The 27241-nt window shown below is 41.5% G+C and overlaps 1 protein-coding gene across 4 annotated transcripts in view; it reads right to left on the bottom strand.

Moving 5' to 3' along the window:
• Wdr48 (WD repeat domain 48) overlaps positions 1–27241 on the bottom strand; it is a 45848-nt gene that overhangs the window by 15162 nt on the left and 3445 nt on the right. For 2 of the 4 annotated variants that reach the window (XM_008836256.3, XM_029565024.1), the window contains exons 2-10: positions 17830–17970; positions 15599–15677; positions 14226–14308; positions 13979–14108; positions 11999–12087; positions 10710–10811; positions 4926–5150; positions 3024–3098; positions 1927–2029 (exon numbers count right to left, since the gene is read on the bottom strand). In XM_008836256.3, the coding sequence (XP_008834478.1) occupies positions 1927–2029; positions 3024–3098; positions 4926–5150; positions 10710–10811; positions 11999–12087; positions 13979–14108; positions 14226–14308; positions 15599–15677; positions 17830–17970 (1027 nt within the window). Of the gene's footprint in view, positions 1–1926; positions 2030–3023; positions 3099–4925; positions 5151–10709; positions 10812–11998; positions 12088–13781; positions 13905–13978; positions 14109–14225; positions 14309–15598; positions 15678–17829; positions 17971–27241 lie in introns of those variants that run through there. The other 2 variants (XM_008836247.2, XM_029565029.1) reach the window with 2 other exon arrangements.

Genomic DNA, 27241 nt, shown 5'->3' with positions numbered 1-27241 from the left:
GAACAGATTATATAATTAAAGCAAGGGCTACTATTAGTAAAAAAAAATTGTTGAGAACCAAAAATTTTATCCACTGAGAAAAGTCAAATAAATAATGACAGAGAATCCTTGAATTACTTCTAACTGGCATTTAAATTTTATTTTTTAATTATTATTGTGTACATGCACATGATGTGTGTGTAGGTATGCCTGCCATGATGCACATATGGTCAGAGGATAACTCTGTGGACTGGTCCTCCTTCCACTTTTACATGGACAGGGATTGAACTTAAATCCTCAGTCTTATGTGGCAAGCACCTTTACTTGCAGGGCCATCTTATTAGCCCTGGCATCTTACATTTACTACCCATCTTCCTTTTCCTTTATGCCTCCTGAATGGATACTGCATTCTAAAGGTAAGAACTATAGATGAATGTGCCAGATAGGATGCTAATCCCAGGTGCTGGCATTAAACATGCATTGTTTTTTGCCACACCAAGACAAATGTAGAATTTGAGGCCCGTGTCTGACTTCTCTAGATTGTGCTAAAAGACATTAAACTCTACATACTTAGCTTTACCCTGGCTATTGTGCTCTGGAACAAAACACAAACAAAAACCCCTCAAGAATAACACCACAATAAGTGTGCATGCCTTAGGCCCCAAGCACTTTTGGAGCACTGGGAGGCAGAGGTAGGTGTATCTCTGTGAGATAAAGGTCAGCCTGGGAGTTCCAGGCCAGCTGGGGGCTGGCTACAGGAAGACCCTGTCTTAAAAAGAGTCAAACAAACAAACAAAAAACAAAAAAAAAAAGGAAAAAAAGAAAAAAGAGTAACACCACAATAAACGTGGGTGTGTAGATTCTTTGGTATGCCAAAAGACAAAGTAGTGTCTATATGTTATGCACACACACATACACACACACACACCCATACACACAAGGGGCTATTAGGCTATAAAGAATGAAATCCTGTCATTTGTAGTAAAATGGAACTGGAGAACATTACATGAAATATAACAAGATAGAAACAGAAAGACTAGTACTACAGTACCACAGGTCCTCCCTCACACTGAAGTTAGAAAAGGTGGTTAGACGGAGGCTAAATTTGACCGGTGCATACTGAATGCATATACTGAAACATCACACTGAACCCCATCAACCTGCACCACTAATACACTTAAATAAAAAATTAACTCAAACACTAATTTCTTGTGCTCACTAGTAGGGTGTCCATGAGTAGATGTTCCCACACCTATATGCACTTGGGGGCACTAATGGGACTCAGTGGGCAGTTAGCAACCATCATAGAATTCCAGGGGGTCTGATGTTCTCTTCCGGCCACTGCAGGCATTGTACATATGTGGTACACTTCCATATATGCAGGCAATACACTCATACACACAAAATAAAAAGAAATAAATTTTTTTCTAATGCATGAAGATATGTGTGTGTGAAATGTGTTGGAGGTGTGCTAGGGGAGCAGGTAAGGGGGAGAAGGAGTGGATATGGTTAAGATATATTGTATGCATGTATGAAACAGTCAAAGACTAAGCATTCACACAAAAAAAAATTCTTTAAAAACCCAACTTGTGGGGCTGGAGAGATAGCTTAGTGGTTAAGAGTACTGGCTGTTCTTACAGAGGACCTGGGTACCTACATGACAGCTAATAATCATGCATAACTCCAGTTCCAGGGGTCCCAACACCTTCTTCAGGCCTCTGTAGGAACTGCACACACACAGCGCACTTATATACATGAGGCAAAAACACTTAGACACATAAAACAAAAAACCAAAAATAACTCATTTCTCATCATAACTTTCTTGTACATTAGTTTTTTGTTTATATGAGAATTACATTTAAAGAAAGGTCATTGCCTTCATTTTTGCCTGCATCTTATTAACCATAATCTCAATTTAAAAAGTATGATCCACTGTAGTTTTCTTACCTTTAATAACTTGGTCGGGTTGTATGCAGAGGGGCGTTATAGGATTTGTACAGTCATTGTCATAATCGCCAGAGGCCCGAAAATTATGAATTCCCTTTAGTGTCTAAAAGAACAAAATTTGTTATTTCATCATTTTATGATCTATAAGCTTATCAATCTATTTAAAGTGGCAAGAAAAATAAAGCTAAAGAACAAGCAAATGTTGAAGTCTCAACAACTACTACATCAGTCAAAGACTACAGTCAGAGTATAATTATTTACCACAATTAAGGCAACAACAACAACAAAAAACTCCCCAACAGATATTAAGGAGGGAATGCTGTCCTGAAGAAAAAAAAACTAGGTCATCATACTGGTCACTGTCTGGCACAAGGAGACTTACATAGTGGGCAAAAAGTGCAGCTGACCTATACACAGACAGGAGTAAAGAAAGTCCTTTCTCCTGTGCTATCTACAGGGTCTGGTATACAAGCAAACTTAAATCTTTATACTTCAAAGTTAACAGTGATGTGGATGACTTCTCTGTTCTGCTGTATTTCTATCCCTGCTCTTTATGTGATGAAGAAAAGCTCATAAATTCTAAAGTCAATTTCCTGCTCTCTCTTATGTTTAGAAAAATGAGAGTTCTGACAAGTCTGCTGGTATCTGGACTGCCTTCTTTCAATCTTTTTGTGCAATTAAGACAGCGTCTCCCTATGTAGCCCAGGTTGGATTTGAACTTTTGGCACCCCTCCTATCTCAGTCTCCCAAGTGCTGGATTACAGTTGTGTATCATCACACCTGACTCCACCACTTCCCTTCAAATGCACCTTATAAGATCAGAAACAGTGCTAATACTGACTGCTTTAATCATGCAACAAGTACATCAAACACTTATCTTGGCTGGTGTCAAAGAACAGAGAAGCCTCATTTTACTCATGAACTTCAATGTGATCCTCAGGATCACACCTGCATTCACTGGGTCTTTCAGGTTTTGGTCACTACCCAAAAGCATGTTGATAGGGCCACACTGAACTTCACTGCTGGTGACGGAGCACAGCTGTGATGACAAGCCACATGCTTACAGACCTTTGCCAAGAGCATGGTAGCCCGCTTACCCACTTATTTACTGTAGACTTAGTTGTTGCAACCCAGATTGCAGGGGCGGGATCAGCCGATCTGTCAAGCTCCATCTGAAAACAAAGCACAAAAATCTTGTTTTGTGGAAGGCTGACTCCTCTGAACTGGCAGCCTAGCTATATACCATCAAATACCAACTCCTTTGTCAACAACTGCATGCTGCCTATACCAGGGCATGTAGCGAGTTACAGGCACAGTTAAATAAGCCTCTACCAAAGGAGTTCAGTCTTGCAAAAGTGGACAGTGCTGAAAGGACCAACCTCTCAGCAAAAAACAGTACTCAGAGTCTTTTCTTTTTGGGAGGTGGTGGTGGGGGGGGTGATACTAGGGACTGACCACAAGACATTACACATGCTAGGCAAAGTGTTCCAGCTACACTTATGGCTACTTACGTATGTATGTATGTATGTATGTATGTATGTATGCATGCATTATATTTTCAGGATCTCACTAAATTGGCCTGGCTGGCTTTGAACAAATGGTTCCAAATCCCATGTTGGCTGGGATTAAGGCATGAACACCATGACTCGATTGAACTTTTTTTTTTTTCTTTTTTCTTTTTGAGTCAGGGTCTCCTTGTAGGCCTGGCTGGCCTGAACTCTCTATGTAGCCCAGGCTGGGCTCAAACTCACAGCAATCTGCCTGCCCTGGCCTCTGCCTCTGCCTCCTGTGGAAAGTTTTAAGTGAGGTTAATTGGAGAGACCTAAATGGACACAGTCAAAAGGGTAAAGACCTTCTGAAAAAGAAATAGTGCTCTATTTTTGCTATTCTAGTTTTTACACTCTGTGTACGTACTTTTTTGAGTTAGGGTCAATCTATGCTATATAGTCCAGGCTATCCTTTGGGGGCTATCTTGCTTGGCTTAAACTCTTTTTTAATAACAAGGAAAAAAGTTTCTTCTTTCTTTGAGAATGTCTGTAGGAAAAAAAAAAATCCTAACACAGCAATGTGAAAAATAGCCCTCCCCTAAGGACAAGACAACCGGGAACAGATCACCACATACCTTTTGCATTTTCAAAATATACATGGAATTTAAAAATATACAAGTACATTGTGTACTTGTACATACAATGCACAAATGGTATCACTTTGCACTTCTCTACTCTTCTTCCTGTACCAGGAAATTGCAAGTTGGAGTGTGGAAACCAGGACTGGACTCCTGGCTATGACAAATTCTCAACACGACTCTTTTCACAATGTATGGCTATGCTTGTGCCACCTTCTTTATTCTGTTTCCTACAGCCAAGAGCTCCTGGCAACCGTAGGACTCCCAACACAGAATTCCTTTTCTATGCTTGCCTGCCCCCCCAACTCCAATACTTTGCTTCCCTAAAGGATGGCTGGCTGGTCCATCAAGATGTGCCATCTGTGTCAGACCCCTTCTACTCATACTGTGGAGCCTGGTTCCACTGCAGCTTCTAGGTAGCAGTGTTTGCAGTCTGAAGTAGCTGGCTCTTCTCCTTCAGGAGGACTCTTCAACCTCCTCACTGCTGAGGCTATGGACATTATTTGCCAGACTTCTTTTGCTTTTCTGCCTTTTGCTCACAGATTATCTGTAAGTTCATGCTCTTCCTCTTGGACAGGGCAGGAGAGACTAGCAAGCTCAGGGCATGCCTGACACAGGAGCACTAGAATTTATTAGGGGGAAAGCGGCCATGCACCCAAGAAGTCATAATTTCTTCCACAAGTGATTCTAAAAAACTGCCTCCTCATTCCCTCTGAGGGTCTATGTTGAGACTCTTTCACACACTCTTCCTTACCCTGTCAAGGATAAAAGATCTTTTTCCAATCCCAGAGTTCATTCATGTTTTAATACAGATTTCACTATACTTGTCTAACAAGTTTAACAACCTTAGTTATAAAACTGAAATACGCCATACCTTGAGAACCGGTGCTTTTTCTTCACAAATTAGCACCCGAATATCAGGGTTTCTTAGGTCTGTACAGTAAATCTTCCTGTCCCTTCCTCCAGAATATACATGTGTGAAGGCATCATTGACTTGCAGGGCCCAAACACCTTCATCATGAACCCGGTACGTGGCTATACATCTCTGCTGGCCCAGGGACCACAGGCGAATTGTCCCATCAGAACTACCGGAGAGGCACTGAGAACAAAGAAAATAAGGTTAGAAACCCACCAAGGAGCTTTGCTTTCCTGAACCTTGTGCTGGGCCCTCTGCCTGCATTTCTGCCTTGACAAGGCTGCTGACAAGCATGCCCCAGTAGGAAATGACCAGAGGCAAGAGTGCAGGCTCAAGCAGAAGATACCTCTTAGCAAATTTGCCTTTCCTCTTAACAAGTTGCCTGTTGATAACTGGTAAATCATGAAGGTGAGTCATGTTCAGATGGTGTTAGAAAGTAGCTGAAGATAAGGGAGTAGTAACCCCAGTAGAATCTTCCCTGGGAACCTATTAAAAGTGTAAATTCTAGGGTTGGAGAGATGGTTCAGTGGTTAAGAACACCTCCTAAGGACCTAGGTCCAGTTCCCAGCACTCAGGAGTTGTTAAAGACTCCTAACAACAGTCTTTAACTCCAGTTCCAGGGGATCCAATGCACTCTTTTGGCCTCCAAAGGCACTGTATGCACATGGTACACTTACATACACGCAGACAAAACACTCATACACATAAAACAAAAATCAATTAAAAAAATTTAAGTATAAATTCTTGGGTCCCATCCTAACTTAATGAGGCAGGACTCAAGCAAAACCACCAATGGATGCTCCCCAGGCTCCCCAGGTGATTCCCATGTACCACAACAGGCATGGCTCCAGGCCACTGAGCCTTGTGGAATCCTGCATATCTTTGTCTCACCCTGTCTTTCATGGTTCAAGATTTCTAAAATCCTGCAAGGTCTTTTGGAGTCTACTGACAGGAATCTGAAACAAGATCTAGTCCTAGGTTTTCACACGCTCCTGTGGCCCTGAACACTTCTCACAGGAGCTGTGATTTAACATTAGCAGCTTTGACCATTTTTGAAGGTTCAGGAGAATCAACTACCCAGATGCTGCTGGCATACAAATTAGAGTTGAGCACACTGTGAGTCAGACAGAAACAGGCTGAATTAGTCACCCCACATCCATACAGGGCATTCTCAGTGTTCTTGATCGGTTACCGTGGTGACTTGTAGAGAGGATAAAAACTTCATTTCCTTGGGAAAAACAATGGCTCTGAGGACAAAGTAATCGCTGGTGCTAGAATATGAAATTAAGCAAGAACTTCAGAGAAGAGTAGTGATGGGCTTGGAAACGTAGAAGGTGCTTGAATATATGAAGTTTTTAAGAATGTCAACAATTTATTGGTCTGCCTCACATCTTTAAGGAGCCTTTGGAACTGTCGAGAGGTTTAATGAAATGAACATGTATTAGGAGACTTCCTCACAAAATGTCAGGAGCATCCAGTTTGATCACCTCTTCTAACTAGGTCCCAAGGGAACCAACTGACCCAACCTGGGTGTGGAAGAACTGGGACAGGGCTGGCAATGGGCTCCCCATTCCAGAAGATGCCAGCTGAGAGCAGAACACTATCAGATCCTAGAATGTGCGACTACAAAGGGCAAGGTCTGGCAACCTGAAGAGGCAAAGATGATGATTTAGAAGTCCCATAGCCTGAGAAATGTGAACAGGAAAGGTACCAGATTCAGACCGTACAGCTGGAAACTGAAGTGGAAAAACAGGAGTTGGATTAATCTTGACACAACACAAAATAATCTGATAGCAGTCAATATTCTAAGGCTAAGGCTATAGAAAAACTGAGCCGATAAAAAGAGAGCAACCATTTTTTTTTTTTTTGTCTTTTGAGACGGGGTCTCCCTGTACCCTGTAGCCCTAGCTGGCCTGGAACTTACTATATAGACTAGGCTGACCTGGAACTCACAGAGATCTGCCTGCTTCTGCCTCCCAAGTGCTGCACCACCATGGCCGGCTTCAGAGAGCAACTTTTTTTTTTTGGTCTTTTTGAGACAGGGTCTCCCTGTGGTGCAAGCTGGCCTGGAACTCACTATGTACACCAGGCTGGCCTTGAACTCACAGAGATACGCGTGCCTCTGCCTCCCGAGTGCTGGGATTAAAGGCATGCGCCACAGAGCAACCATTTTTAAAGAACACTGTGGCCAACGTTTTGCAGCATTTAATAGAATGCTAAAGAGTGTCCTGTTATGTAAGCATCTCTTCCTACCCTAAAAGATCCTGAGCCCCATTTAATGTCTCGTATCTTGTAGGAGCTAGAGGAATCAGCAAAATATTCTCCACCCTTCCGACCCTACCCCATTGGCTAAAAATATGAAGCTATGAGATGATGTCCCAGAATAAACACAATATCCTAAATTGTTCTGTGAAACCAGACCCACCTAGAACAAACTCTGTAACCCTGATCAAGTATCCTCCGTTTTCTCAATGAAGGCAGGAGGGAGTTCCTTTGTGTTGGATGTTGTCTGATGCAGAGATCCCATATCATTAAGTTAGGTTTGGGAATTGTATTATCAGAAAAACCCTGTGGGTGACAGACATACCAAGATGGCAGGCTGTCCAAGCTCCTCAAGCAATTAAGTATGTCAGTGACTGCAGGGAACAAGAAAGGGGTCAGTCAACACTGGCAACCAATCAGAACAACTGCTGACTTCACAGAAGAACTCTCTTGGGTAAAATCTCAACCAAATTTGGTAAATAAAATCTTTTTCTTTTTTTCAAAAAAATTCTTATGGGGCTGTAGCGATAGCTTAGTGGTTAAGAGCACTGACTGCTCTTGCAGAGAACCCAGGTTCAACTCCCAGCACCTACATGGCAGCTAACAACTGTCCATAAGTCCAGTTCCAGGGGCCCTGATGCCCTCTTCTGACCTCCACGGGTGCACTTATGCACATAAAATAAAAAATAAATACAAATTTAAAAAAATACTTATTTTATGTATAAGTGTATTGCCGGCATGTGTGTAAGTGCACCTGTGTCATGCAATGGGCACGGAGGTTAGAAGAAGGCATTGGATCCCCTGAAACTGGGGTTACAGATCATGCGGATACTGGGAATTGAACCCGAGTCCTCTGCAAGAGCAGCCAGTGCTTTTAACTGCTGAGCCATCTCTCCAGATCCATAAGTAAAATCTTATTCTACAAGAAATAAATGAAGCAACAGGCAAATACTCATGGGATTCATTGGTTTGTTACACACACACATATATGTACACATACATACAAGCTACTTACCACAGGTTCCCTGATTTAAAATGCAAACATTGGGACATCTGCAGGGCAATTCTATAGCATGCAATATATACTTCAGCTCGGAAACTAACACCTACTGATTTGTTATTAACAATTTAAGATCAGTAAGTTCTTTTTTTTCTTTTCTTTTTCCAAACAAGCAGTTATTACAGTTGTTTTCTTTCTTCAGTTCACTAACATAAATATGTGTTATAGTATTGGTAGAATTTGTATTTAGTCTATAACTGCTAGTACAGAAGAGAAACTAGATGAGAAATGATAGCTACCAATTACATGCAGTAAGACTGCAGCTAGCTTTTAGCACAGAGCCTTATCTTGGCCTCTGCTTAACATCAAATACAGCTGTCTTCAAGGGAAAGCACATTTGTACATCTGACAGAAAAATCATCTTATACAGAAGCACATTCATAACTGAGAAACAGGAAATAATACATAGAGTGTAGTGGACAGGAAGAACTTTTAAGGCCTTTGAGAACCAAAGCCCTCTTCTAGAAACCATGGAGACCATGTAATCCAGTCACATCCTGAACAGGTAACCATGTCTAGTGCAGCTTTGCAGCTATAGTGCAAATGGGGCTGCAAAGGAACCTGTGAGCTATAGAAATCATGTATTAGTATACTCTAGCTATACAAACTGCACACCCACGCCCTCTTTACAGATGAACCAATAAAACACTCTTGCAGTCAAGTATTCTCAAGGCACAGCATAGCTATACTCATAGACCTCCACAGAGTAGCTCCAAGTCTCTCCTGGCTATGAAGAATGATTCTTCCGTCAGCTAATCCTTCACCTTCCAGTTACCTCTGCAGACAAATATTTTTTCTTTAATTGTGATGAGGCTCTGATGAGGCATTTTCTCTCTTTCTCCCCCCCCCCTTTCGCTCTTTTTTAAGACAGGCTGGTTGCAAACTCACAGAGATCCGCCTGCCTCTGCCGCCCAGGTACTGGGATTAAAAGTGTAAGCCACCTCGGTTGGCCCCCTGAGGCATTTTCATTGGTATAATTTCTACAAGAATAACACAATGACAGTGTTTCAGACCCAGTAGGTTCTGAGTCACCATTTACTCATCCATTACAATCAATCCTGTAATCTCTGATTTTACCAATGCTCTCAGTAAAAAAACACCCAAGGGAGGCAAGAGTGCAGGCAGAGGTGTGTCAACATAAAATGTTGCTTGGTTTGTTATCTATACTGATGAGTAAGTATTGCTCGGTTGCTTCAGAACAAAAAGAACTATGACTGTTAATTCACAAATTTTGCAGACAACAGAGCTAATGTTCAACACATTATTGAAATGTTGATTCTAAGTACTGTTAGAAAATTAAAGCTACAAGCAGGGTGTGGTGGCACATACCTTCAATTCCAGCACTCGGGAGGCAGAGGCAGGCGGATCTCTCTGAGTTCAAGGCCAGTTTGGTCTACATAGTGAGCTCCAGGCCATCTTGGGCTACAGGGAGACCCTGTCTCAAAAAGACCAAAAAAAAAAAAAAAAAAAGTGACAGCAAAAACAAAATTCGCCCAAGTGAGAGAACTGAGAATTTCCATTTTATAACCTGGCAAAAAAAAAAAAACAAACAAACACCCAAAAAACCAACAACAACAACAAAAACCCAAAACCAAACCAAACCAAACCAACAAATATTTGCTATCAAAGAAAGCTTCCTTCTGCTTTACACAGATAACAGTTGGCTATTTTAACCTTTATATGTAACTGCATGCACTCATCTGCATTAGACTCATACTAAGGAAAATTCCCTGTTTTGCTTTCATTTAAGTGACACAAATATAGTAGTTTTAAAATGCAGAGCATCAAACATACAATTTAGTATCTTTGTTTTATTTTTTCAGACAGGGTCTCACCCTGTAATTGAAGATGTCTTAGTATTCACTATGTATGCTGAACTCACTGTAATCCTCCTGTCTCAGCCTCCCGAGTAATGAGATTAAGGCAAGAATCACCACATCTGGCTGATAATTTGGTATTTTATTTTTTTATTCATTTATTTATTTTTAAGATAGGGTCTCCCTGTAGCCCCAGCTGGACTGGAACTCACTATGTAGACCAGGCTGGCCTTGAACTCAAGAGATCCACCTGCCTCTGCCTCCTGAGTACTGGGATCAAAGGTGTGCACCACCACACTCAGTCTTGTATTTTATTATTTTTAAAAGATTTATTTTTTCTTTAAAATAAAACGTAGTTCTTTTATTTATGTGTATTAATCTATGTGTGGGTATGTGCACGTGAGCAGATGCCAGTGGAGGCCAGAGGAGGACACTGGATTTCCCCTGAAACTACTGAAGTTACAGGTAGTTGTGAGTGCTAGGAACTCTGTAAGAACAGCAAGTGCTCTTAAACCCTGAGCCATCTCTCCAGCCCAACAATTTAGCACTTGAACTGAAAATTAGGACACAACTTATACGAGGCTAGTCTGCAGAGGTGCCCACCTGTGTGCCATCTCTGTTCAGCAACAATGCCTTCACGTTGTCTGTGTGCCCCTTCAGCTTCATGAGCTTTGCACAGGTTCTGGGATCCCACACTCTCAGAACCTGCCAATTGTAACAGAATGTTATACAAACTGAATACATACACAACCAAACTTATTAAATAACACATGCATTTTATGAGTCAAATGTCAACCATTAAATTCTGAAAAGGAAACACTGCTTGACTAATGTTTGTGTTTAAGGTTGCTAACCATAAAAAGGAAATCTCCCCTGATCACTACATGTACAGTGGTTATGTAGTTACATTTTTATTTCTTCAAATAACACTTCTTTTAGCATACACTAGATAAAAATCAGTTTTTATTTTATTATTTTTAAAAAATATTTTATTATTTTTATTTTATGAGTGTTATGCTTGCATGTAGGTAAGTGCACCCGTGTAGTGCAATGCCAGTGGAGAACAGAAGAGGGTGATGGATCCCCTGGTATTGGAGTTGCGGACAGTTGTTAGCTGCCATGTGGATGCTGGGAATTTGAACCCGGGTCTTCTGCAAGAAGTCAGTGTTCTTAACTGTTGAGCAATCTCTCTAGCCCTTTATTTTATTATTTTTTAGTATTTTATTTTTATTCCCCATACATGAATGTTTTGCTGGGGTATATGTAAATGTATCACATGCATGCAATGCCCACAGAGGTCCGAAGAAGGCAATGGATGCCCTGGAACTGGAGTTATAAACAGTTTTTAGCTGCCATGTGTGTGCTGAGAACTGAACCCCAGTCCTCTGCAAAAGCAGTAAGTACTCTTAAACACTGAGCCATCTCTCCAGCTCCCCATTGTTTGTGAAGATCTGTTTTGTTTTACATGCACAAATGTTTATCTGCATGTATCTACACCACGTGCATGCAGCACCTGTGGAGGTCAGAAGGTGTTGGGTCCCCAGGAATTAGTTAATAGATAGTTATAAGCCAGCCATGTGGGTGCTAGGAACCAAATCTGGGTCCTCTGTAACACTGGCCAGTGTTACAGATAGCACTTAACCACTAAGCTATCGTTCCAGTCTCCCATTGTCTGTTTTTGATTTTGGTTTCTTTGGAGATAGGAGTTTGGCTGTGCTGTTAGGCTGGTCTAGAACTCCTGGACTCAAGTTATCCTCTTGCCTCAGCCTTCTGAGTACTGGGACAATGAGCATGTGCTACTACACCAGACACTGAGCATATATTTAATAACTGCACAGATACAATTACTTTGCTTTTTAAGGTTCAAAAAAACTAGCTAAGTTCCCCCTTACCTTTTCAGTGGACCCTGATACAATGATTGTTCCCAGCTGATTCATGGCCAGGCTGTAAATGGAATCTTTGTTCCCACTCAAAGAAGAAGCTATTGAGGATAAATGGGAGTTATCAGCTGTTTAGTAACTTGTCATCAAAATTTCTAAGCTTACACATTTGATTTAGACAATTTTATTTTTACAAGTATTTTAAGAAAAAGAAATCTATCCATAATATAGATAATTCCAAATAATAGTATCATTATCAGAATTTGTATTTTTCTCAATCTGAGTACATACAAGTGCTCAATAAATATTTGCTAAGTTGAACTGAGCTGTCATTTAACATCTATCCACATCAAGTATTTTCAAAGATATACCTGTGCTAATAAACATGAAAAAATGTCCAGTCATCATTATTCAAGGAAATACAAAACAGGATACCATTCTCACATACAAATCAGATTTTTTAAGGGCAATACTTAGAAGCAAGAATTATGTTCATGCTCTCTGATTTAAAAGTCATTATCACTGAAGTGACAAAGCAGCATGAATCTGTTTACACAGTGTGACTAATTTCACAGAAATAAACATACTGAGAAGTTATTAGTAGAGGAGTTAATACATATGAGGTGCTTGGAAAAATGCCTGCTTGTAAGTATTCAATAGGTCTTAACTATTATTAGTATTACTTCTATACTCATAAAAAGAAACCCTAAAAACCTGGGGTGATATTTTTTCTTAGCAATTCTATCTATGGCAGAATCTATGGCCACTAAGCTTAAGTCTCTGCCTTCTGTGTCTCTGAAGCAGGTCTTAGAGAGGCTAAGGATGTATCAGGTAGGAACTAGCTGATGAATCACTGAGATATAGACAGGTTAAAAAAAAAAAATCATCGCTGCCGTGGTGGCACATGGCTTTAATCCCAGCACTCGGGAGGCAGAGGCAGGTAGATCTTTGTGAGTTCGAGGCCAGCCTGGTCTACATAATGAGTTCCAGGACAGCTGGGGCTACAAGGAGACCCTGTCTCAAAAAGACAAAAAAAAAAAAAAAAAAAAAAAAAAAAAAAAAAAAATCAAGGGAACCATAGTGTTAAGACCTGTACATTACTTCTGGGGAAACAAAATTTGAGAAATTATAAATACCAGTCTCTTGACTTGCCCTTTGTGGCACATACTAGGTCAGGTTAGAGGTATTTTAGCAATGCCATGGGAGCACCTGAGAGTCACGATAAACCGGAGATTTATAATGTAAAGATCTATGTCTCTAACATACCCTCTAGTCTAGGCTACATCAAAACTGCTCCGATAGCCCCAATGACATCTGGTCTGGAAGGCTCAGTAGGCTGGGCCAAGTACAGTGCAGAATTCAAGTCTAGTCTTGTGTAAGTCTGACTTGGTAGTTTATCAAACAGCCACACTGTTTATCTGCCCTGGCCATTTCTGAACTGTCCCTAGCCTCCCTGGCTTCTCTGGAACTGGCTGGATTCCTGAGGGTTGCTCTGAAGCAGTCCTTCTCAACTGTCACTGGAAATCTTCTCTCTCCCTGGGTATTCCTCATCTTGGCCATCAACTCAAAAGCTCTTAATACATAGTGACACTTAAGTCAGAAAACTGGCTGCTTTGTCAGGTAATCACCTCCTTCAAGAATACCCGTTGAGTGTGTAGATTCGGGCAAGGCAGTGCTACGGGAAATACAAAGTAGTGGTAAGACAGACTTTTCTAACCTGCAGGGACTTAGACTTTAACTATGGAGCTAAGACATGCACGCACAAAAAATAGCCAGGTACACCTGGAAAAGTTACCATGTTTAGACTGCAGCGAGGAACTAGCTCCTTGCTGTTCCACCATACTCTTGGGGGCTAGAAGGCTGTAGGTAGAAGGACTCTCAAAATATGAACGACTGTCTTGACGCAAACCTATCAAAGATGTTTTATAAACCATTCTTTATTTATGCCAACTTAGATTGCTTTGAAAACAGTTTTTTTTTCAAACACCTTACTTGTGACAGTGTTATTTGAGGCAGTCAATGCTGTTAGAGTATTCACATCCCAAAGGAATATCTGTCTGTCCAACCCAGCTGATGCTACCAGTTCTTTATCCTTGGCATATGCTAAGGCCTTTACATAATCCTGTAACAGAACAGACACACTATGATCTACTCTGTACATCAACAAGAAAATGAGAAAATGAGCCACACAAAGAACTGAGACCCAATGTTACACCAAAGACCCTGACAACTGTGTTACCTTATGTGTTCTTAAGGTTGACATGCAGAATCCCTTATGTGCATTCCATACTTTCACTGTCGTGTCAGAAGAAGCAGATATCACTAAGAGGCAAAGAATTAACCAAACCTTCAGTTACCTTACAACAAAGTAATGCTACTACAAATTACTGTTCACACAACTCACTCTATTTTTTTTTTTTTTTTTTTTTTTTGGTCTTTTTGAGATAGTGTCTCCCTCTAACCCCAACTGGCCTGGAACTTGCTTTGTAGACTAGGCTGGTATTAAACTCACAGAGATCTGCCTGCCTCTGCCTCCCAAGTGGTGGGACTAAAGGCATGTTCCACCACGCCTGGTTCACACATTCATTCTTAAAAGTTCTTTCCAGAACTTACAACATATAGATACACACACACACACACACACCTGATATATATATATATATACACACACACACACACACACACACACACACATTATTTATTATCTTTAGGCAGGGTAGACTTTTCTAATTGTCCACATGAAAGTCCTTAAAAATTTTTTATATTTGATTTTTATTTTATGTGTATGAGTATACTGCCTGCATGTGTGTAAGTGCACCCATGTTGTACAATGTCTGCTCCGCTGAGGTCAGAAGAGGGCGTCAGATTCCCTGGAACTGGAATTATGAATGGTTGTTAGCCACTTTGTGGGTGCTAGGAATTGAACCTCAGTTCTTTGCAAGAGCAGCCAGTGCTCTTAACTGCTGAGCCAACTCTCCAGCCCCTAAGTCCTTTATTTGACTAAGAAGAATTCCACAGACCGCAAAATTAAGAAATGGACCTTACCAAGCTAAAGAAAAAAACATATCATAAGTCTATTTATTTACAGTCTATTTGTTTTACAGTGCATGTAAAACTAACCCATAGTCTCACACTGTATGCAATGGCTGATAGGAAGGCAGCATGGCACAAGGAGACACCTATTACCAAATGCTGTTCCTGCATTTTACTAACTGTAAAATAAAAATATGTGTACTTTTCTGCATGCATGCATGATTGAATAAAAAAGGCTACAGGGGTTGGGAGCAGGCTCGGTGAGTAAGGGACTGTTGTGTAAGCATTAGGACCTGAGTTAGTATTCCCAGCACCCACTGAGAAAACTGGGTGATGTGGGAGAAGAGACAAAGGAGATCCTGAGAGCCCATTAGCCAGCCAACCTAGCCAGTTAGTGAGCTCCAGATTCAATAAGACACTCTCTCTCAAGAATAAGGTACAAGCACTTAGAAGAACCCCAGGCCTTGGCCTCTGGCCTCTACATGCATAAATCCTGCACACACACACACACACACACACACACACACACACACACACATCTCAACTGAATTAAGAAATTCCAGAAGTCCTTAGACTTACACGTTTTCCCGTTACAACAGAGTACGATGTCGTTGACCCAATCAGTGTGGTGTTCCATGGATGCTATATATGGATCTTGCTGAAATAAAAAGAAAAATCATGGAAGTATTACATCCAAGAGTAAAATACATGACAAAGTACAGATGTGCTCAGATCCCTCAGTTACTATGACATACCATTCTACCTAAAACTGGTAACTGAATCCACAGTGGCAGTTCACTGACAGGCCATGCCTCCAGGCAGCTGATGCAACTGTTTGTTTCAGGACAGTTAACAAAACCAAAGCCTAGGCTTGCAGGGTCAATGCTCAGTTTACACCTTGTGATAGTGAAGGTAACAAGCTCTGAGCTGGTGGGACAGAGTGCTAGAGGACAGGGCTTAGAAAAGGACAGGGAGGACTGGAGGAAGGTGCAGGTGGGGAGATCTGACTCAGTAGTGAATGCTCACAGCAAAGATAAGGGACTGAAGTGAGTGTGATGCCTGGGCTTAGGAGTCTGGCCTAAGGACCAAGGGAGACAAACACTTCAGCTTCTGGCTTCTTACTGCTGTTTGTGATCTTCTGAGTTCAGTGAGTTTCCCCCATGATACCATATTGTCCTTTAGAAAAGAAATGGAAGCCAAGGTCTGAGGAGCATTACCTGCACCCCCATTTCAATCCAGTAACTGGAGGAGACTCCTTTACTGTCACTTGGCTTAAATACCGGAAGCCTTCTAAAGACTAGTATTTTGTTACAGCCTACACCCCATAACAGGCAAGTTTGAGATACTTCATGGACAAAGAAAATAGTTTTTTATAGGCCTAAGAATCAACATTATTCAATCTTGCCATAAAGACCAGGAAAAAGACGTCCGAAGGCAAGACAGACTGCTAGATTCTTCTAGTTAGTGTTTTTTGAGTTTTTCCTTAATCTGTTCAAAATACTGTGAACTCCCCAAAAGGTAACATTCCAATTCAAATATAAGTACCCAAAGCATTTCTGAGGCAAAAAGACACTTTTCTGACTTTCATGCTTTTGACACTAGGCTACCACTGTCTTCATCGGCTAAAGAACTCAAAGCCTGCTGAATGAAGCTCATTGGAAGAAACGCTATCCAGCAACTCTGCCAAGTACATCTTTTTCTGCACTAAACACTAATTTGTAGAGCCTGCTAAAATGTCAGACTTTTTAAAATACAGGGTTTAGTACCAAGGATTTGAAGTTGGGTTGAGATCTAATTCCCTGCCACTTACTAGTCATTTAACCAACAGGTTTCTCTGCACCTGTCTTCTCATCTATGAAACTGGGTCACAGCAGCTGCTCTGAGGGATTACTGTGAGAGTTAGTTAAGGTCTTGGTGGGTAGAAAAATGCTGCAACTGTCTGGAACATAGTTAAGAGCTCAATAATACTCTCCCTCCTTCCCTCTTTTTTCTACATCATTCATAATATCAGCATTCAAAAAAAATACCAAGAGCTCCTTCTCATGTGACTGCAGATTCTGCTTTCCATATATCTAAGCTCCAGGCCCTGTTCAGAAGGCAGGGTTTAGAGACTGGGATGGCTCAGTGGTGGTAGAGAGATTGCCTAGCCTGCATGAGGCTCAGGGCTTGATGCTCAGCACTGCAGAAGAAACAATAAAACCTTAAAATTCTTAAGGAATGAGAAAGCACTGTTCTCATAGTTCTGTACTCACTGTATATTATATTAGCTAATAAGGCCTTATGTGTTTTATGGAGACGCTAATCACTTTTTTTTTTTTGAGACAGGGTCTTACTATGTAGGCCTGGTTAGCCTCAAACTCAGAGATCTGCCTGCCTCTGCCTCCCCAGTGCTAGGATTTAAGGCCACACAAAGAAAATTAAACATTTGTAAACATATAGTCAACCTTCTATTATTTTATTTTTTGCATAGTTGCCAAGAGACTTCTGGAATTCATAATTAAAGTAAAAAAACCTGTGGAGTGTAATCCCTTCCTACCAGCCAAATATCTTTGCTCCTTTGTGGCAGGGACCTCTTACAGCAAACCTAATTTATAGAGTCTTTGCTTTAGCTAAAAACACTCCTGAAACTTTCTTGGAGGTGAGTTTTCTCACAGTATTACAGAATAATGGTTATGTCTTTATATAATATATTGAAAAAACTCAGTGCTCGAAGGGATTAAAGAACTGAAAAAGGAGTCCTATCAGGTAGAGAAAGTCACTAGTTCAGAGTTTTGCATTAACTTTAAATGTCAGCTGACCCTTCTCCTTACCTTGTGCTGATTGACACTCCATATTCTTATGATGGAGTCTCGCCCAGCTGTGAAGAGTCTGTTGAGTGCTGGGTCCAGTTGCAGGGCGTTGACTCCGTTCCGATTGTACTTCTCCACTTCATCTCGAATAACATAAGAAACCTGGTGGGCACACGAACACAAGCCACACAATGAAAGGTATAGCCTACTAGTGACTAATTCCACTATAAAGCTAACTTTCTGGGGCTGGAGAAATGGCTCAGTGATTAAGAGCACTGGCTGTTCTTGCAGAAAACCTGGGTTTGAATCCCAACACCCAGATGGCGGCTAACAACCATCCTTAACTCAGTTCTAGGGGATCTGAGACCCTCTTCTGTCCTCTGTGGGCATTGCATGACACGGGTGCACTTATATACAATACAGGCAATACACTCGTACACATAAAATAAAAATAAATTTTAAAAAAGCTATCTTTCCAAGCCAATACAATTTGTATTTTTATTTTACTCTATGAAGACTAAAGGGCAGAGAGGAGAATGGCATTAATGAAAGCCTGGTCCGAGACTGCAAGCCTGCTGAACCACTGCCCCTGTCTGCTGACGGGACTCCTCTCCCACTCTCATTTGTCTTTAATCTGTTTTCACTGAACTTTCAAACAGGTCAGTTGGAATTAATCTCACTGTGACAGGACATTTAGGGAATCGAAGGAACATGAGAAGTATTCTTGTTAGATAAATTTTGGCACACATACCTATGGAAGAGAACACTGAAGGGTGGGAATGTAGCTCAGTGGTAGAGTCCTTGCCTACCATGTACAAGGGCCTGGATTCTATCCCCAGCACCTCAAAGAAGCCAGGGAATGAGAGAGAAAAAATACTATTCAGTCACTAAAAATGCTTATGTAGATGAGAATTGACACAAGGAAGAGAGAGACGTATTTGTTTGAAGACATATGGTCCAACACATCTATGTACAATAACCACTACTTAAAAGTATTTCAAAATATATATTTTGAAATAAATGTACAAATTTGGAAGGTGTGCTGGATAGCTTTAGTGTCAACTTGACACACCTGAATTGAGGGAGCCTCAATCGGGGAATTGCCTCTATTGGACTGGCCTGTGGCCATGTCTGAAGGGCATCTTCTTGATGAGTGATGTGGGAGGGCCCAGCCCACTGTGGGTGGTGCCACCCCTGGGCAGGTGGGCCTGTGTTGCATAAGAAAGCAGGCTGAGCAGGGGCCAAGGGAGCAAGCCTGTAAGCAGCGTTCCTCCATGGCCTGTGCTCCAGCTCCTGCCTCCAGGTTCCTGCCCTGAGTTCCTACCTTGGGCTCCCTGATGAACTGCGACCTGGGAGATGTAAGACAAATAAACCCTTTCCTCCCCAAGTTGGTACTGGTCAGAGTGTTTTGTCATAGCAATGAAGAACAAACTAGGACAGAAGGACATACATACAAAACTACTAGTAGTTATTATTCCTAAATGAGAGGATTATGATGATTTTTTTATTCACTCATGTTCTTTATTTTTTTAAAGATTTATTATTTTTCAGCTATGTGTATGTTCTGTGTGGGTATATGCATATATAATGCTGGTGCCCACAGAGGTCAGAGGTGTCAGATCTTCCCAAAGTGGGAGTTACATGTGGTTGTGACCTGCCCTATGTGGGTGCTAGGAACAGAATTTAGGTCCTCTGCAAGAGCAGCATGTGCTCTTAACCAATGAGCTATTTCTCCAGCTCCACTCATGTCTTTTAATGTGGTCTGATTGTTTTTTAAGTAGCATATACTAATTTCTTTAAAAATGTTTAGTAATTCTTGCTTGTATCTATAAAGTCCAATAGCACTAAAAGACTGTAATGAAAAACAGCTGTCCTACTGTGTGGGTAGGACTCTCCCAAAAGTTTCCACTCTCTCTAGTGGAGAGTTACTGCATCTCACCAATACTGGGATGCTGTTATAATTTTTTGGATAATCCACAGTGAGCATTTCCTTATTAAAAATATTTTATGATTTTAATGTGTATGAATGTATTGCCTGCATATATAGAAGTGCACTCGTGTCGTGCAATGCCTGTGAAGGTCAGAAGAGGGCATCGGATCCCCTGGAACTGGAGTTACAGATGGCTGTTAGCATCCATGTGAGTGCTGGAACTCGAACCTGGGTCTTTTACAAGAGCAGTCAGTGCTCTTAACTGCTAAGCCATCTCTCTAGCCCCCATAGTGGATATTCCTGCTACTGTAGATTTGGATGTGCCGCTAAACTACCCTCACTCAGCATTTCTTCCCACTCTTCCGATGTACTGCTACACTGTGACCATCAGGCTGTCAACTGACTAACCAAGTACATACTTTATTAGGAATCATTTCCTTCCTCAGAACTTTGTGCTTTCTCTCCCATTTTTAACCTTCTTTCTTTCCTCCTGCAAGGTCTTCCCTTTAACTCCTATTTTCTTCAAGCCAGCTATTGTAGAATTCATCTCACACTTTTGCTCCCAGTGGGATTTGCCTGGGGCCCTCCATCTTCTCACTGCAGCCTGGCCTGCACGCACAGTCACTGCCTTCCATACCTCCCTTCACTGTTTTCCTGGGCTAGGGCCATTACTGCTCTAGTGCTCTGATACCACCTTTTTGCTTTGCTCATGCCTTAAAGACATTTTCATTCCCATCATTATCATCCTGTTTAACGGAAATGGGTTTTCTATCACAGCTCTAATAGCACCACAAATGCAGTGGCTTAAAACATGCTATTATTTCCTTTCTGAAGGTCAGAAGTCCAGGTTGGGCTTACCTATATCCTCTGAGAAGGATCTTGCAGGCTCAAACTGACCAGAGTCAGAAGGTCTGTGCTCTTTAGCAGAGGGTCTAGGAAAGAGTCTGCTTCCACACTCACTGGGGTTGCTAGTCAATTCAGCTCCCTGTGAATGTGGGCCTGTGGTCCTTGTTTTGTTTACTTACTGCCTGTCAGTCCATCGTTGCTCCTTACAGCTGTCTGCATTCTTTCTTATGCTTTCCCTGCGGTCCTCTCAGGGAAATTGTAAAGATTTGGAGTCCAAATCTCTCAAGTCTCTTTTCTGTCTTCTGTCTCCAGCTGGAGAAAGTACTGTACTTTTAAGGGCTTAAAGGGTAATCCTCCTATTTTAAGGCCTGTAACCTTACCACATCTGCAAAACCCTTTTTCTCATAAAGTGTAACAGATGCACAAGTTCCAGGGATTAGGGGACCAACATTTCCAGGGCAGCCCATTCTGGCTACCATAGTGATGAAACCACTTTTTTCACATAAAACAATTATGTGCATCTTATGGAATTCAAAAAAAAATCATGTAAAAAAGGAGAAAGGGGCTGATGAGATGGGTCAGTGGTAAAAGGCATTTGCTCCCAAACCTGATGACCCAAGTCCCATTACCTGGGATGCACATGGTGAAAGGAGAGAACCAACTCCTACAAGTTGTCCTTTGATTTCTATATGCTCATGACACTCCCTCAATTCCCACAACCCCAAAAATAAAAAGTGAAAAATAAAAAAAAGAGAACTTTTTTAGTCTCACAAAGGGGACACTGGGAATTCCCTCAGGCTCCCTGAAGGCTGAACATTAATTCATCTACTATTCTATCTAAAGGACATTAGTGTTTAAGAGCTCTTTCTGTTCTTCCAGGGGACCTGGGCTTGGTTCCTGGCACCCAAATGGACTATCTCACAACCACTTGTGACTCCAGCTCTAGGGCATCTGACACCATCTTCTGGCATCTGCAGGCACTGACACACATATACCTAAACAGAGACATACAAAGACAGACACAGACACATGAATTCAAATGCCTTGTCCTGCAGTCTCATCTCAACTGATGGCTACACTATTCAAGCTGCTCAGGTCCCAAACCTTGTCCCATCCTTGCATCTCTCTTCCTCATCTCACAGCCTGTCAGCAAGCCTTGGTAGGTCTATTTATCCAGAATTAAACGCGTTCTCATCACTGTTTAGAAACAGTCAAGGCATCTGGATAAAAAAGAAAAAAAAAAAAGCAGCTAGGCTGTTGTATTAAAAGACATGCACAGAGGCCCTCCCTTATCCATGGGAGATATGTTCTAAGACCTCCAGTGGATGCCTGAAGCCCCACACATGGGATGTATCTGTATACATAGTATACCACACACCTATGATGAAGTTTACTTTATAAAATGAGCACAGTAGATACCAATGACTAATAATAGAAGAGTCATAATAACATTCTGTAATAATTATGGGAATGTAGTCTCTCAAAATCTCATATTGTACTTCTACTTTCTCACTAAAAGGAAGTGCTTCATGGCTTCTCTTTGGCACTCCCCAATCACCAGCATTGTTACTCTGGGCCTTTGGGTTATTCCTGAGTAAAATATGGGTTACTTGACCCACCGTGACAGCAGGACAAATGGGTGTCAAATGCTGATGACTTAGACAACTATGAAATAACCATGGGTGGTGACCACACAGCATGGACACTCTGGACAAGGGGGATCACCATCTGAGTGGTGTGACAGCAAGAGACTTTATACCTTGTAAATTATTACTAGTAAACTAGAGTTTTTCACAAACTGTAGATAGCCATGAGTAACTGACACAGTGGGAAACCAACTGTGGATGCAAGCAACACTATGTCTATCATGCTATTCCTCTGCTCAAAACTCAACTGGCTGCTCCTTCTCATGTCATGATCTGAAGGGCCCTCCATGATCTGCAGGCACTTCCCTGACTGCATCTTTTCTTTTCTTTCCTTGACCCCAGGCCTCTTTACTGCTCCATAAACAAGCCACAATCCCACCTCAGGACATCTGCATCTGGTATTATCAGTGGAATGTCCTCCCAGACGGTTGTGGCTATCTCATTTCCTCTCTTTCAGATCCTTATTCACAAGTCCCCAGCTCAAGCAGGGCCTTCCCAGCCCAACATAAAAATTTCACTTATGCTGGGAACGGTAGCACACACCTTTAGTCTCAGCACTCAGGAGGCAGAGGCTGGTGGGTCTTTATGAGTTCAAGGCCAGCCTGCTCTACATAGCCAGTCCCAGGCCAGTCATGGCTACATAGCAAGACGCGGTCTAAAAAAAAAAAAGAAAAATCACCCAGTTTCTTCTACTGCTTACCACTACCAGCAGTTCCTAATCTTTGAAGCCTATTTCCTCTGACCTTTTTTTTAATTTTGAAAAAATATTTTATTATTCTTATTTTATGTGTATGAATGTAGTACCTGCATGTATGTAAGTACACCTGTGTCATGCAATGCCAGTGGAGGTCAGAAGAGGGTGTCAGATCCCCTGGAACTGGAGTTTCAGATGGATGTTTAGCCACCATGTGGGTGCTAGGAATGGAACCCGGGTCCTCTGCAAAAGAGGTCAGCGTCCTTGACCGCCAAGCCAACTCTCTAGCCCTCTTCCTTACATTTTATTATGAAAATTTGTACACATACACACTCAGTTGAAAGAATTATATAATTAAAGAGCATGTACCTACTGCATATACACTTCAGTTAATGTTAGCACCTTTGCTTTATCACATCTATCCATTCACTTGATTCATTTCCTCTTTTGATGTCTTTCAAAGTGAGAAGCACATCAGCAGACATGTCTCTAAACTCCTGAGCATGTGTCATTATCTATTTCTATTTTTCACTACTTACATACATATATAATTTAAGATACACTCCACACGGTGAAACCTATCATAGATACTTCTGACAGTCAATATACCTGTATAATATAAACCCTTACAAAGAAACACAGAACATCATCCCCACCCTACGAAGTCTCTTCATTCACTTTCCAATCTGTACACGCTATCCTTAGGCAATCCAGCTCTAACTTTTGTCACTACAATGTCTTAATACAACCACACAGCTCTTCACTAAGGCTACTTCCAGATAGGAGGTTAGTATAGTCCATCCCAGGAAAAACTGTAGAATTATTCACCATTATTTCCACATTGTTCTTTCTGTCCAATCTGGTAGGTCATGACTTTCTGCCTGTTACTATATTTTAGCTGATTTAAAAAGTACTTTAAGGGAGCTGGAGAAATGGTTCAGTGGTCAAGAGTGCTTGCTGCTGAGTTCCCAGTACCCACTGCACTCACATGCACATACCCACACAAGGACATACATATAAAAATAAAATTAAAAAAAAAAACCCTTTTTAGGGGCTGGAGAAATTGTTCAGTGGTTAGGAGCTCTTGCTCCTCTTACAAAGGACCTGGGTTCAATTCCCAGCACCCAGAATCATCCCTAACTCCAGTTCCAAGGGATCTGATACCATCTTCTGACCATGGGCATTGCATGACACAGGTGTACTTACACACATACAGGCAATACACCCATACACATAAAATAAAAAATAAATAAGTCTTTTTTAAAAAGTACTTTAGGGCTGGAGAAATGGCTCAGAAGGCAAAGTACTTGCCATGCAAGTATGAGCATCTGAGTTTGAATCCCCAGAGCGCTGTGTATCACCCAGCACATAGCACATGTCTGTAATGCCAGTGCTTCTCTGGTTAGATGGGAGGTGAAGATAGGAGACTCTCTGGAAGTTCATGGGTCAGCTGGCCTGGCATGTACATGGCCAACAATTTCTCGAACAAAATGGACAGTGAGCACTAACACCTGAGGTTATCTTCTGACTTAACCATACATGTGCTGCAACATACACAAGTCTGCATACACACACACACACACACACACACACACACACACAAACACGCACACAAAAGTTCTTAAAAAGGACATTTTCTAGTCTGCCTTCTTCTAAAGCAGGGGTTAGTGAAAACTGCCTGTGAAAGAAATCCAGCCTGAATCTTGTTTCTGTAAACTGGTCTTGCTGGAGCACAGCCACACTGTTCACTGTGGACTGTCCATGGCTGGCTTCAAGCTCTAAGGACAGAACTGAATGCTGCTGACAGAGATGAATGGTTGCAACACAGCAGAATGCCCCTGAGGAACCTAAAACATTCACCCTTTATATTTGCCTTTCATGACATCCACATTTAATAAGCACTATGCACAGATACCTCTCCACTTATTATTTAGCTATATTGTAAGTCTCAAGGATTGTCTACAAACTTGACACTGGAATTCGGGGTAATTGTCTTTGCCCAAGACATCAACAACCAAGAGGCAAAATAAATTTACTCTCTGGTTTTTCAAAACTGAAAGGTTTTCTGTTTATAATTTACAAAAGTACTCTCAGCACTCACAAGGCTAAAATGGGTAGCTCATCAGTTAAAGGCCAGACTGTGCTACACAGTGTGACCCTGTCTCCAAACAAACACAGCAGCAACAACAAAAAATTTAAAAGTATACAGGTATATACTGTTCAAAGTAAAATATATTCTATTTCCTGTTTTACCCATAATTATATAATATCCCAGAGAGATAATCAGTGCTGAAAATTTCCAGATGTTTCATTTTTAAAATATTTTTAAAAATTTTATGTGTAAGCGTCCCATGTCGTGCAATACCCACAGAGGTGAGAAGAAGGTGCTGGATCCCTCCTGGAGAGTTATGGATGGCTGTTAGCTGCCATGTGGGTGCCACGCGGGTCCTCTCCAAGAGCAGTCAGGGCTCTTAACTAATGAGCCATCTCTACAGCCCCAATTTCCAGATTTTTTTTTCCCTCTTTTTGGTCTTTTTGAGACAGGGTCTCCCTGTAGCCCCAGATGGCTTGGAACTCCCTATGTAGACCAGGCTCTGTATGAACTTACAGGGATCTGCCTGCCTCTGCCTCTTGAGTGCTGGGATTAAAGGCGTGCACCACCATACCTGCCAGATGTTTTTTTAAGTGGTGACAGGTTTCTTGTGGAGTTGGAAAGAATTTGAATTTCTAAATGTAACTTATGTGAAGACTGCTGAATGATGGTTTCTCTGCAAAGGTCATGGTAAAGCACTGTTCAGACCTGGAACCCGGATGCTGTTACTCTAGTGTCATCTGTGCCACAATAACCTGCTCTCCATCTTGAAGGTCAGGACAAGTCCTGTGACTGTATGGGAGGGAAAAGGGATTGAAGCCCAAGAACTCACAGCCTCAAAATAAACTGGCTACATTTGATTACCACCTCCAATTTTTTATTGTTTTATGTATTTTGCATGTATGTAAGTGGACCATGTATGTTACAATGCCCATGGATGTCAGACTCCCTAGAACTGGAGTTATGCACGGTTGTTAGCTGCTATGTGGGTACTGGGAATCAAATCTGGGTTCTCTAGAAGAACAGCCAGTGCTCTTAACTGCTGAGCCATCACTCCAGCCCCATAATCTCCAGATTTTTAAAAGTCACTATTTTCCTTTGTGGAAATGGGACCACATTCCATTGACTTGCTTTTTTGATTTTTGAACAAATTCCCTTTTTGATTATACAGATCTAGTCTACTTTTGTGCGTGGTGTATGGTGTACCTGAGTGTATGTGCATGGGCATGGAGGTGTCTTCCATTGCTCTCTATCTCATCTATTTTTTTAGATAGGGCCTCTCACTAAAGCTGGAGCTCATCAATTTTTCAAAACTAGTTGGCCAGCAAGCTCCAGGGATCCTTTTGTCTCTGCCTCCCCAATGCTAGGATTATACACACAGGCCACGACACATGTACTGGCATTTGAAGTCAGATCCTCATGGTCACGTGGCAAGCACTTCATATACTATGTCATCTCAGCCCGTATTTACTTCTTTTTTCAGTCTTTTTGAGACAGTCTCCCTGTAGCCCCAGTTGGCCTGGAAATTGCTATGTAGACCAGACTGGCCTCATCTTAACAGAAATCTGCCTGCTTCTCCTGAGTACTGGGTGTGTACCAACACGCCCAGCTTAGTTTACTTTTTAATAACTGCAAATTAACCCAAGGTATGAATACATTACTGTACTACTTACTTTTCCATTGCTGTGATAGAAATACCATGACCAAGGGAACTTATAAAAGAGTTTATTTAGTTTACAGTTCCAAAGGGGCAAGGGTCCATCATGGCGAGGAGGCATGGCGGCAGAGGTGGCTAGAGAAGAGCAGAAGCTAAGTGCTCATATCTTCAAGCTGGCACAGAAAACTGAGTGTGACTGGAGATTTCCACAAGGCTCAAGAACTCTGTAAGCCCGACCCCAGTGATGTGCTTCCTCCAGCATGGCCACACCTTCTAAGACTTCCTAAAACAGTGCCATCAACTGGGGAAAAAAAGTCCAAATATTTGGAGCCTATGGGGGACATTCTCATTCAAACCACCACAATCAGAATTTGTCTGACTATATGTATTTAGATTTCTAATGATGGATATTTAGCTATTTTGTTTCCCATAATGAGAACATTCCTACAACAAAGGAATTTTGTCTGCAAAGTAGAACACAGAGAAAGATAATAGAAATGCACATGCTTTTGTAGGAAAAAAAATATTTTTGAGACAGGGTCTCACTCAGTAGCCCTGGCTGATCTGG

This window comes from Nannospalax galili, unplaced genomic scaffold, assembly GCF_000622305.1.
Source record: "Nannospalax galili isolate Female #2095 unplaced genomic scaffold, S.galili_v1.0 scaffold951, whole genome shotgun sequence".
Classification (NCBI taxonomy): domain Eukaryota; kingdom Metazoa; phylum Chordata; class Mammalia; order Rodentia; family Spalacidae; genus Nannospalax; species Nannospalax galili.
The sequence above is the reverse complement of the archived record's forward strand: the minus strand, read 5'-3'. Positions and strand labels throughout refer to the sequence as shown.